This window comes from Xiphophorus couchianus, chromosome 16, assembly GCF_001444195.1.
Source record: "Xiphophorus couchianus chromosome 16, X_couchianus-1.0, whole genome shotgun sequence".
Taxonomy (NCBI): Eukaryota; Metazoa; Chordata; class Actinopteri; order Cyprinodontiformes; family Poeciliidae; genus Xiphophorus; species Xiphophorus couchianus.
In genome coordinates, this window is record NC_040243.1 from 17343944 (window position 1) to 17357345 (window position 13402).

Consider the following 13402-nt stretch of genomic DNA (forward strand, 5'->3'; position numbering starts at 1 on the left):
CAAACGAATGAGACAGTTTTCCTTCCTATTTATGCAGAAATGTTATGTTGGTCAATAACATGAAAACCCAATAAACATATTGAAGTTTGTGGTTGTGCTGTGACAAAATATGAAAAAAAGTGCAAGACGGGGAATACTTCTGTAAAGCGCTGTTCTTAGGTAATTGTGAAATTAAATTTATTCATAATTTTAACAATAAACCTTTTGGAAGTAAATTCTAGAAAGAGTCGAAACTCTACAGCTGTGCTCACTCCTGAATTCAGTCTCTTTAAAATGTTTTGTAAACCTTGTGTCTTAAATTAATTAGATAATTTAAGACACCTGCATTTCAAATTCTGACATTAGTTGCTTAATTGTATTGTTTACATGTGAAAGAATCTACCGCTGCCTTCTTTTTCAGAAAAGCTGAGAAACAAACAGGCTTATTTCTAAGCTAGTGTCTGCTAATAAAATAACACGCATAAATGTCGTGGAGAAGAGCGTTAAATGGTTTTTACCACTCTCTCTCTCTTTCTCTCTCTCTTTCGCTCTCCTTTCTGTCAGCCGCTGTCAGAAGAAAAGGAGGAAGAGGAGGAAGGGAAGCCAGTGCGGCGACAGCAGCTCACTCCGCTGACGGACTAGACAGCAACACCTCAGCAAACAAGCAGCCACTTCTCACAACTCCAACCAACACCAACAACTATTTTTTTTTTTTTTTTTTTTTGCTGTTGTTGTTGCTCTGCTTCAATAAGCGCTCTTTTTTTCTCTCTTTATTTTTTTTCCACTCCCCTTTCTCTCTTTTCTGCGCACCAACAACTTCGACGTGCCGAGCGGTTTAAATTGAGCAGCGCGGAGCAGGAGCCCCTGAACCCGGGAGAATGGCAGACTCGGCGGCCACCAACAGCGACGGGGAGGACGGACCCAAGCAGCCCATGCGGGGCTTCGCGCGCCAGGGTGCGCTCCGGCAGAAGAACGTGCACGAGGTGAAGGACCACAAATTCATCGCGCGCTTCTTCAAGCAGCCCACCTTCTGCAGCCACTGCACCGACTTCATCTGGTGAGGAGCGGGCGGGTGGTCGTTCGTGGTCTGTTTCAGTTTGGCTTTTTGAACAGTTGTTGCTCCACATCATGATACTGCCGTGCCATCCTTTTTTTCCCCTATTATTATTGTTTTTTTATTGGGTTACCTTTCACAGATATTGAAACGTTTCCAGTTCATAGAAAAGGGAAACGGATTCTAATACGGCCATGTTAACTTGCCCTTAAGAAATAGAGAAAGTAGGTGGCTGCCGTCTTCTTAAAATAACCGACTACTTCAGCATTCATCACACTTGTTGATGCTATAACTGTACACCAAGGCAAAAAGGGAAGACCAAGAAATATGTGGGCTGTAGTGTTAAAAAAGAAAGAGTAGCTGCAGACCAACATTTGATGGAATGAAGTAGGCTGAAAAAGTGAGTGGATGAAAAATGTTTATTTATTTTTATATATATTTTTAGAACAAGCCTGGCAGCTGGAATAACCCTGGAGAAAATAATTGATAAGGGCCCTTTATCACATACATGTTTAATTGTTTTTCTCCCTAATTTCTCAGTGATAAATGTTTAACATTTTGCTATGGGTCATACGGCTCACCACCAAGGCAGACACAGTCAAGAGGGGGCGACAGAAATGGTTGAAACAATAGTCAACTTTTATTTACACCCCATATTTCTTTTGCTTTTTTTTTTTTTTGCATCTCCAGGAAGGGGGTAGCCTCCCCTGGTGTTTGGCACCCTTTGAATTTACTGTATACTGCAGGTGGCTATGAAGTCTGACGCTGGCATGTGATTCCTAGCTTTTAGCCTAATGTCAAACAGAGGAAAACATTTAAGTCCTTAACCGATGTGATTAACTGAATGATAAAGACGGGCAATTTATAAGTATTATGGGCTTCAGCAGGGCAGCCTTTCTTTTTCTGGGTTGTGTGTGGGGCTCGGGGTGGGGGCCTAACGAAGGGGCTTGCTTGGGGAAACTATTCAGGCAAAAACTCCCACTGCTTGTCAGTAACCTGTGCAAACATCTCACCATCCATGCAGGCCACCTGGGTTTACTAGACAGTTGCACAGATCTGCACTCAGGTTGTTAAATTAATTTAGTGCTGGAGTTTGGCCTAATTTGTCCCGTTTATTATTATCTCTGCACCAGTCCCAGAATGGCTGTTAGTTCAGACCTGTGACAAGCTTTTTAATTTGTGAATGACTAAGTGATCTGACCTAGAAGATTATGTTTGGGACTTTAGATCCCACTGGCTGAAAATCTATCTATCTATCTATCTATCTATCTATCTATCTATCTATCTATCTATCTATCTATCTATCTATCTATCTAGGTCAAAAAGCAATGTGAAAAAGAATAATGTGCGCATTGAGAGATGTCACACCTGTGGAGATTATCTATTTGTAGCTACACTATGAAAATGAGCTGGGCAGAGTGTGTGTGCTACTTTCTGTGTAGACATCTGTGTGTGTGTTTTCATACATGCACATGCACCTGCAGCCATCCCCATGTACCTTTGGAGGAGGTGTGTCAGATCATTTTACCTCGGTGCAGCTGCCGTACTTCCCAGCTGAGTTGTAAAGTTTTGCGTGTGTTCACTCCACACACAGAACAGGTCATGCCCCAAGAAAATATCTGACACTGACACACCTCTCCTGGTGTGTTTTTAATTTTCGATGGTTAACATTTTGCTTTATGCAAATATCGGACGTTATTGATCAATGTATGTGCTTGCTCAGTCAGATTTTGCATTTGTGTAACTTTTTCCCTCTGGTGTTTTCTCTCCACAGGGGATTTGGGAAGCAGGGATTCCAGTGTCAAGGTAGGTCAATTGAAAGTGCACACATGCACTTTTCTCACGTTTGCCAAGCTCTCTTGATTCTCAAATGACACAAATTCACTCAAAAGACAAAAATACAGCATGTCAAACATTGTTCTTTAAGTGCACTTGTAATTGGTTTGAAGAAACCGTTTCCTACGCTCAGTTCTAAACTTAAAACAGGCCACCCAACATCCCTGGTGTGCAATTATTTTTGACTGGCACAGAGAACAGCATCACAAAGCTCTGGGAATAGAATAAATGCCGGTGAAAAGAAAGAACTGACAATAACAATGATTATTAATTAATGCTTATGAGTGTTTTGTTTGTCAAAACAAATGGGGGGTGGAACAGTGAAGTGTGCTTGAAGCTTGAAATCTTCAAGTCGAAGCAAATAAATATTTGCACTGTTATTAACGTTGACATAATCAGAGTGTCTGGGCCCCTTGTTTCATGAAGTTGCGTATGTAAAACAGCAAACGTTTAGATTTAGGCGACAAAAACAAAAGCTGAAAAAAATGTCACTGAAAGCCCAAGCAAATTTCCTGTCCTGTCATGCATGGTTCAGTGATGAGTGTCTGAGAAATTATGTAACATGAAGGTGAAACTACACATGATGAATAGAGTTATAGGGTCAAAAGTTTACTCATTTTGGAATTTTGCAAGTGTTTTACATACAGCATGCAAACATACCACCACAGAATTTCACTTGGATTTTCTGTGACAGACCAACACAAAGTAATGTAATCGAAAAGTGGGGGGAAAATTACACATATTTCAACATTTCTTGCAAATATACAATCTGGAAAGTGTGGCATAGATCTGCCTTTGGCTCTCTTGACACAGAATGCTACGCATTAGCAGCAGGGATTTGTAAACAGGCGATGGGAAGGGACTGCAAAAGACTCTAGACTGAAGCAAAGGCTTAATTCATCCTAATGAGAATCTGTGTCAGGCTTCGAAACTGGTCCTAAAAATACTCTCCATCCATTCTGACTGAGTTTGAGATACTTTTACAGAGTAAAATGGCTAAAAATGTACATCTCTAAATGTGCAAAGCTTGCAGTGACATACCTTGAGGAATTGTATTGTGATTGGAGTAATAGCACTTACTCCAGAGTTTAAATTCAAATGCACATCACAATTTACACTTGTCATTTGCAAAACTCTCAGCAATTATGCTTCATTTTTTCCTTCCAATTCAGCACTATGCACTGCTTCATGTCGGTCTATCAGAATCACAGGCAGTGATGTGATAGAATGTGAAAAAGATTAAAGGGTATGAATATTTAACCCTGCATCGTTAATAATTTATCTGACCTGGCAAACAACATTTTTTTAAAAAATACGTAGCAAGACCATTTTAAAATTTGCTTGCCTAGCTTCCGTGGACTCAAACCTTTAGAGTCAGATGCATCATCCCTGTTCTCCGGTCTTCCCTCGACAAATGATCTAATCAACCACAGGAACATTTCAAAAAAAATGTGGAGGAGCTTTTGGCGGTTTTATCTTTATTCAGTTTGCTTGAAGTCTATCTTTTATTTTCTCCCCACTGTGTTTACAGCCAGTTGGATGTTCAAGGATTTTCTCGTTCCTTAGCAACAGCGAAGCATCCAGACACAGCCCTCTATAGGCTCTGGGATGTAGGAGGTGCTTTTCAACACAGCAGTTGGTTAGCTGGTAATTAGCACATGTGTACATACGACGTGTAAGCTGTCAGTGGTGTGCTTCTAGGGACGTCTTACTTGTTTGACTGAACTCGAGCTTTTGTCCAGTCTGACAAAAGTGTGTGTTAGAGTTAACACTAGGCACCAGCAACAATCCAGCTATCTTGTTTCACGTGTGATTTGATTTTATTTTCCGAGTATCACTCGGGGAATTTCTCCGCAAGGTCAAACAGATGCACATGTAGATGCAAAAGGAATGAAGCAACACACCAGTGTTTGGGTGTGCTTCACTTCTTTTCAGAGAGTCACACAGATACTCTGTGTGAATGTGGCAATATCTACCAACTGATATCTCGCATATATTATGTACTTCAGTCCTATTTGTAGCCAAACATGCATGCCATTGGTTGTTTATTGTCCAGACGACCTAAATAGTTTGTCCATCTGTTTGAATTTACAGTAGATTCAGCAAAATGCTAATCAGCTATGTTAACTGCACATGGCGTTGCTATTTTTTGCACTGTCAGAGTGGCAAAAAAAAGGAAGTTGGGCTTGCATTTGCAACGCCCTTGCCCATTTGCAAGGGGATTTGTATGTCTACTTTTGCTTGTACTTTAAACAGTTAGAGCAGTAAATAAAATATATTGCTTCATTCAATTTGGAATGGCTTTTATCCTGAATGAAATGGACCCCTAGTTTATGGTCTGCTGATGGGTCCTAAACATTGGTTTGTGCCAGCTCTCAGAAAGCAGCAGAGACAACCAGCAGCCACATGTAGCACTGCATATAATTAACAAGGATGTGGCCTGTTGCACTTCCTTTTCACTGGCCTGATCTGATGTTGTTTAGATCTGTTGAAAGTCTGTGTGGTATGAAATGCTTTCTGTCATCAGACCTTTATTTAAAAGTGTATAAGCTTGAAAAGATACACATGCAGCTTGTGTCCCTTATTGAACGTTATGTGAATTAAAAACTTTGCATTTACATTAGAGCAGCAAACATTTGTTGCAATGCACAGAAAAAGTTACACTGCATATGAAAATTAAATAACAGTGACCTATGAGAGAACATGCTGTGCAGAGATCACATTCTGTTTTTAATCAGTCCTGCAGCATCAAGCATCACTTTGTTCCCTCTTATTGTGCATTAGGGGCTTTGACTGGTGCCAATTTTAAAATATGCCCTGGAAGCCTCTATTTTAAAATCCAGTCAGATCAATTCATTGTCATTTCGGGATTTCTCTGGGATCCATGACATATTGGTGCAACAAACCATGCAAAATGATATATGGAAATATGCAGTTTAGTATTTCAACAGCACGAGGCAAAAAGCAGTGTAGTTGTCTGATGGTTCTGATTTTGATGGCAGCAGTTTAAAAAAGTTCATGGAGAGGATGGGAAGAGCGTCTGTCTGCAGCAGCAGTGCTGAAAAAGACTGTGGATGGATTATAGAGGCTCTCGAATAAGCCATCCAGCTCCCGTCACTAACCTCTGCAGGGCCCTGTTGTCCAACAAACTGCAGCACATGGAGGTGCAGAATGTCAGCCCAATTTTCTTCCAATCCCTGTGCAGTGTTGTGAGGATGCAGGTGTGTAGTGATGCTGTTTTCAGATTACTTAAAAAGTGCAGTCTTTGCTGTGCTTTTTTTTTTCCCCACACAATTCTCGTGTTCGTTGGTCACCAAGGGGAAAACGATTTTGTGCATTATTGCCAAATTGTGGTAAAGTTCATAACAGCTGGCTCAAAATCTACAATCAGTTTGTGTTAATTCAGCACAAACTGAGGTAAAGGTCAAAGTTTCCAATAGGAAGTGTGAAAGTCTGTTAAATAAGTGGAGGATGCATCTGAAAGTCTTGTAATGTGCAATCAAAATAACTTGCAAAGCAAACGTTGGCAGCGTGCCAGTGGATTAACGAGGTCCTCAGGTTTCACATATTAGTAATCAGTGTTGCATAAAGTAAATGTCCTGTAGGGGGCGTAACAACCTCCCTCCTTAAGATGGCGTCCCAATGGAATCTCCAAACTGAGGTCTTTTTACACCTTTCCTGCTATATTCTAACTGGTAAATTATCAAATATCAAACAATAATGATTAAACTACAAGCCTCCAGCTGCTGTGGCCTGGCTCACAGACCACAACCAAAAGGGAAGAGGTGTGGAGCATTAATTTATTCTGCACAAACTAAGGCTAAAATCAAAGTTTTCAATATGAAGTGTGAATGTTAGTAAATCAGCGGCATATGGTGTGCACGAGTGGAAAGTATTGTAATTTGCGATCCAAAAAATCTGCAAAGCTAAAGCAGCTTTTAGTTCTCCGCTCTCATGGGGAAGGGGAGCAGAAACAGAAATGCTGTCATGTTATCTCTACCTGCTACTTTTTCCTTCACATTGCAAGTTAAAGGCATTATGCTTGGCTTGAACCTGACTTCATAAAGCAAAGATATTGTGGGCTTTTAATAAATTTATTGTTTTATTATTTAGTATATCATTTGAACTCTACAGTGTTAGGAATATTGTGACCATCCATCCAAGTGGCTGGTGAATACTGCTATGACATATTCGATTATGAGCATCCCACTCCCTTTTTTGCCATCATCATATTGTCTCCACCATTCTGCCTGTGTTTTCTCAGGCAGAATAGTCAAAGTTCATCCAAGAGGCCAAAATGCATTACTGGCATCCAGAGCTTCACTGCATGACACCTGCAGTCTAATAACCTGCTAAATACATAATATATACACCAAAAACCAACATAAGACCTAATAAATTAGGACGCCTCCGAGTTGATTCCCAATTTTAATACCTAGGATTATTCACATCATTTTAGGTTGGACGGATTAGAACACTGCTACTCAGCATATTGAAGAGTTGCCATGTTAAAACCTTAGATATTAAGTTATCCTTATGATGAGATGCGAGTCGAGAGGCCATCTTAAACATTCAAAATAATTGCCAAAATGCCCACATGTGGCTGTCCATGCAAGTTCACTCTAAAAGCAGGCTGCAAATAAATCCCACCATGAGTCATGTTGAGTACGAGATGCTGTTTGGGGATAATGATAAATAACATGTTAAAAAAACTGATTAATATATATTTCATTAATATGAATATAAAATAATTGTTTTCCCATCAACGAACCGTTTGCTTCAGTATCTTGCCTTTAAGACTTTATGTCGATTCATTTAAATAACTTCAAAATGAGAATCAGAAATCCGTATTTTAATGTATACTCTTCTGACTCCACAGATTTGTCATTTTACACCGATATAGAAAAAAAACAAACACAGATTGTTAATAATAAAACATAATAATTCTTGGGTAAGCACAGTTGTTTATTTGCTTGGGTGTTCACAAGCTGTAAAGCCGGCTGATATTTGCACATGGTGCAAAGTTGTGTAAAACGTTGCGGGTACAAGCAGCTGACGGTGTTTACAGTGTTGTTGCTGTAAACAATAACCTGGAATGCCTCAATGGGATTCAGCTGTTTTATTTTCTAACCTCTTGAAATACTGTGGGTCTGACTAAACAGGGACGTTTTTTATTATATCATCTTAATTTCTGAGACTTTTCTTTTTTTCTTTCAGTTTTGTGTATATTCAACACTTGTGAGATGGTGTGCACATGCAGTGTGCTCTGTGTTTCTGTTAATGAGTGCCTATTTCTTTAATGGCTGCCTGTACAAAGCTGCATGCACTCCATTTGCTTCCATGTGATTGCCTTTTGTGTTTTTGCGTCTACGCACATGCTTGGAAACGAGTGTGTTAATAAAGAGTTGGGTTTTAGTTTTGAACACGGCTGTTAAGTGTCCTCCACTTGCTCCTCGCAGAGTTAATGGACATTGCATCCCTTCGTGGAGCTGGAAAGAGATAGAATAAGCGGGCAGGAAGTGTGAAACGTCACAAGTTGGAGACAATGAGGGGAAAGAGAGAGAATTAGAGGAGCAAAAACAAATAGAAAAGATGCATGAAAAGATTTTAAAGGCAAGACAGGAGGTGGAGGCAGAAGCAGAGGAAGACTCGTTGACTAATTGGGGGAGGAATTCATTGAGCGCACAGGGAGAGAGGATGGGAATATGAGTGGGAAGGGCGTAGAACGGGAAGGAGGCCTACGTGAAATTTTCTTGAAAATTAAAAGACGCTCATGTCAAGTGCAGGAAGGAAACGGCTTTAAGAGCTGTAACACGATGTGAAGTGATTTACAAGCAGTAAACAATCTACACTATTTATACTGTGTGCAGATTATAACTCCTAACTTTAATGGTTTTTTTTTTTTTTTTTAGGATTTTAAGTGATTCTCCATGACATTTGTGAAGTGAAAGGAAAATGACACATAATTTTATGCGTTGTTGTTCAGTTCATCTAAATTACATTAAGGCTGCTGAGATATCTTATTTGTACCCAGAATTCTTTGCAAAAATAATTGAAGCAAAATAGTTCCCTTTGAATAAAGGAAATCTGTGAACATTTAAATTATCTTCACATACAGGTCTGGACTTTGACTGGGCCATTCTAACACATTTGTGTAATTTGATCAGGCTCTAAGTTTATGATCATTGTCCTGCTTGAGGATCAACCTGCGCCTCTGTTTCAAGTCTTTTCCTGTCTCTGTCACAGATTCTTCCTGTATTTAGCTCTATCTTCAACTCTGACTAGCTTCTCTGTCCCTGTTGAAGAAAAGCGTCCCCACAGCATGATACCACTGCCACCGTGTTTCATTGTATTAAGCGTGTTAAATTCGGCCACACACAGTGTTTCGACTGAGCACCTTCTCTCGCTTATGCTGTGCCGCCTACATGGCATTTGGCACACTGTAAACAGGACTTCTTGTGACTCTACAATGTATTTCTTTCATAAACTCCTAATGTGTTTCACGCATGATGTTTGAATGTTGTTTTCTTGAACCATTGGAAATAATTGCATCATTTATTTTTTTATTATCTGTCGTTTCTTTGAGCTGGACTGGTAAATAATAGTGAATACATGTCCTCTTTAGAATCCTAAATATAACCCAATTTCTAATATGCTGCATGTAAATCTCAGTAGATATTTTTATTTACATGTGATGCTGCCGGCGGCTCGAGGGTAATTCACTGTAAATAAAACAAGGCAGATGGTTAAAACCGAGTGGGGGGAAAAAAAAGGTGTGCGGGAATGATATTCCAGCAGAGAGTTGGCTGGAGAGACTTTTTTTTTTTGCCAGGCACAGAAGATAATGGATAGGGAAGATGAGGTAGAAAAGAGGGAAGATAACATAGTGTAGGCGTGCATAAGAGAAGATTGCACCTAAAACAAGCCCATGAATCTATTGCATGGGGCAGCTATTAGTGCTTTTCAGAACAGATAATACGTAGTTATAAAAAGCCCCATTTAAGAGGTTTGTTGAAGCTTACTTGAATGTTGCCTAACTGGGAGTCATCCAGCAGCTCCCTGGACTCTGAGGGCAGTTCTCCTGGACGTAAACAAAAGGTTTCTTTTTGCTTTTTCATGCTTCGGTACAGCTTCAAATGAGCTGGTGGAAATTTGCTAACATCGCACGTCTGATCGCTGCTCAGGTGCCTCTGCAACTCCAACCTGCGTGGGTGGGAGGCCGAAGGATCCAATGCCCGCCTCCCACACACACACCCCAACACACACACACACACAAATAAAAACGCGTACAGAAAAACGAAAGGAGTTTTCATGCATTAACATGCCATGAGCACATATTGAGGTTTATCACTGAGGTCCTCGATCCAAAAGAAACAGGTTAAAGCATTTGACTGCCATCCAGTTTTTTTTTGTTTTTCCGCTACTTTTATGTTCTTAACATCTCTGATCTCTCCTTTCCGACTCCCTACCTTTCCTCTGCTTTCTGAGCTCTGCATTTGTTTCCTGCTTCTCTCCTGCTTTCTTTTCATTTCCTTTTTTTCTCTCTCCTGGTTTCTTTTCATTTTCTTTTTTTCTTTCTCCTGCTTTCTTTTCATTTCTCTTTCTTTTCTCTCTCCTGCTTTCCCTCTAACTCCTCAATTTATCTCCACTTTTCTTTTTCTCCCCTTTTACCCACAAGTGCCTGTGTGCTATTTGTGGACTTTGATGCTTTTATAAATAGATTGTATCACTGAGAGCACCAGCTGGATGGATGGATGGATGAATATATGGGAGAAAGAGGAGAAGACCAGACTTGGTGTGTGTAGGTGTGATGGGAGAACAATATAAACAAGAAGAAGGCAAAGACTAATTATTGACAGTGGGAAGTATTTATTACAAAGCAAAAGTTTTTGGATCATTTCAATGCTGACAGTCTCAGGAGAATGCTTGGCATAAGTTAATATTGAACCAGGTCCTGAAAGGACATTTTTCTTGTTTGTTTTCCCTCTTTTGCTTTAGAACATGTTGGTATTCACTGATGCACATGTTCAAAGATCTTTACAACGGTAAGCTATGTTGAAGGGACAGATTGAAAATCATTGGTCATCTTTTTTCCTGCTACCTTTTCTGCTGCTTGTTCATGGAAACGTAAAAATGAATAGTTGTTTTGGCCAATATTAAAAACACAACATCTTCAAAACCTGAAGTGTTCCCCCGCGTAGATGTGAAATTTTTTCATTTGCCAAACACTGCTGGTATCGGTCAGCACCCGTCTTGCCGTTTCCTACCTTGCAGTTTTTCTTGCTGCTCTCCTCACTTTTTCAGTGATGAAAAGGTTGAGGGTATCGCAAAATGTTTCACACCACCCGTGCATCAATTTGTGCACGCTATGATGTCAGTTCTGCTGCTTTTCTTTTCCTCTTTTTGCCATCTTTGCTCAATGCGTCTCTCATAGGTGAGAGGTTCTCCTTAGAAAGTAGCAGAAGTGCACATCATTCAGGAAACATTACAAAATAGAAAGAAGAAAGAATTTCCTAAATTGAAAATATATTTTTAAAATGTTTGTTTTTTGACAATCCCATTGTTTTTACAATTATTTTGGAGTTCTGCTGTCTTGATATCAGGAAATAACCTCTCTACATGGTAGGGTTACTGAGTTCAATATAAATAAAAATGACCTAATAATAACATTGTGTAATTTGGTGCTGTGTTATCCATATGAAGATGATGGATAGATGGACAGTAAGGATGTGGTGGATATACTGAGACCATCAGCAACCCGTGTTGATCCTAGTATTGGCAACTTGTCCAATATCCTGACTTATATTTGGAGGAATCACCCCAGTGTATCAACTCAGGAAAATCTGGTAGAAAAAGCTTCAGCCTCTCCCTTGCACAGTCTGTGTGGGAGCCGATATTTTAGTTATCTGCAGTTAGATAACGTATTACTGAGGTGTTACGAGGTGAAAAAACTTGTCAAATTTCGTGTTAGAAATTAAACTATTGTCCCAGACAGTTTGTCGCTCAGATGATTATTGCCATGCACCACAGAAAAGATTATCAGAACTTTTATCTTCATCCAGAAAGGTTGAATTGTAGTTTTTTTTTCATTAACATTGTGAAGTACTAATAAAAGGAGGCTCATTTACACCAAGATTTTCAGGTTATTGGATATGTTTATCCAAGATTTTCAGGTTATTGGATATGTTTATCCAATCCCTGAATGCTGTTTTTAATGCTTTGTTCTGATGCTCTTTTTGCTTTATTTTTATTAACTTTACATAATTTTTTTTCTAATTTCTTGATATATTTTTTTGTGAAACATACCCTCTGGTTTCAGAGTGTCAATTTTCTTGCTGTTACCATTGCACCCAGATTTTGCTTCCAAATGCCAATCACGTATTTCTAATTCACCACATTATATTTGTGTATGTTTTTCTGGAGTGGTTCTTTTACAGACATTTTACTTCCAACATCCTGCACCTTGCAGAGCATACAGTCAATGCTCTGCATGAATTCTGTAAGTCTGTATACTAACACTTGTCAGTCCAGGTCTGACCTGACCCAAGCGACTTTTTTTGCACTTTAGCACTTTCTTTGTAGCGTTTTGTAAAGGTTCTGGTTATACAACAGCACTCTGCGGTCATTGGTGACTTACTGCTGCAGTCTTTACAGTGCGCCTCAGTCAACTTATTGACAGTGCCAAAAATATTGCAGCATTATAGTGCATTGATTTCTCCATCATTCCCCGGTGCTTTTCAGACACAAAGAGCTTTCTCTCGAAACAGTTGGTGACCACGGCGCACAGCAAAATACTGTGAATCGAAGAGTGTAGGTGAAAAGCCGCTCTCTGATTCGAAGTTGTGGCGCAAATGCTGAGATTTGTCCTTCCTTCGGATTGATGTGAAGTTAATGTATGCTACTGTTAAGGCAAAGGGGCAGTTAAATCCTGAGTTTATGATAATAAGGAACAAAGTACAGATATTACATGGTATTATGATATTTAAAAATGTAAAAAATGCATTTCATGATTTAATCGACTATGAAACAGTACTCGAATCAAATTATGGATCAGTAATTTTTCTGTTAGCTGTTGATTAGCAGACACACAGAGAAGGGGCATAAAAACATAACTTGATTGATTTATGGCTACACCACAACAATCAACAAAGGAGAGCTATCAAGATATTTTCAAAGATTTTAAAATGTACACAACTGTGTCACAGATTGCCAGTCAGTTTCCTGAAGGTACATTGGGAGTCTGCTAAGCTAATGTTAGCTTATTAAGTAAGTCAACTGCCGCAGTAGTTAGACAGATGAATGTTGCTAACTTTGCCACTTTGTAAGTAAGTTAAGCAATCTTCTTTTGAAAAATCTATAAGCTTCGACCCTCATTCCAAACACTCACAGACAGGGCCTCATGAAGGAGTCAGTCCCTCCCAGCTGTAGTCAGAGCTGCTCCCTCCACATCCAGTATGTAATTAAATCATGCATGTGTGATTTAATTGGCTTATCAGTTTACAGACAGAAGTGTACATAACTATAAACCTTTCT

General features: G+C 39.5%; 1 protein-coding gene across 3 annotated transcripts in view; it reads left to right on the plus strand.

The window, feature by feature from the left end:
• Positions 1-545: 545 nt before the first annotated feature.
• The window catches only part of prkcbb (protein kinase C, beta b), a 93008-nt gene continuing 80151 nt past the window's right edge, over positions 546-13402 (plus strand). For 2 of the 3 annotated variants that reach the window (XR_003598681.1, XM_028042145.1), the window contains exons 1-2: positions 858-1036; positions 2808-2839. Coding sequence is in view for 2 of the 3 variants with exons in the window: in XM_028042145.1 (XP_027897946.1) it covers positions 858-1036; positions 2808-2839 (211 nt within the window). In the remaining variant the exon portion in view is untranslated. Of the gene's footprint in view, positions 1037-2807; positions 2840-13402 lie in introns of all 3 variants that reach the window. The other variant, XM_028042144.1, reaches the window with a different exon arrangement.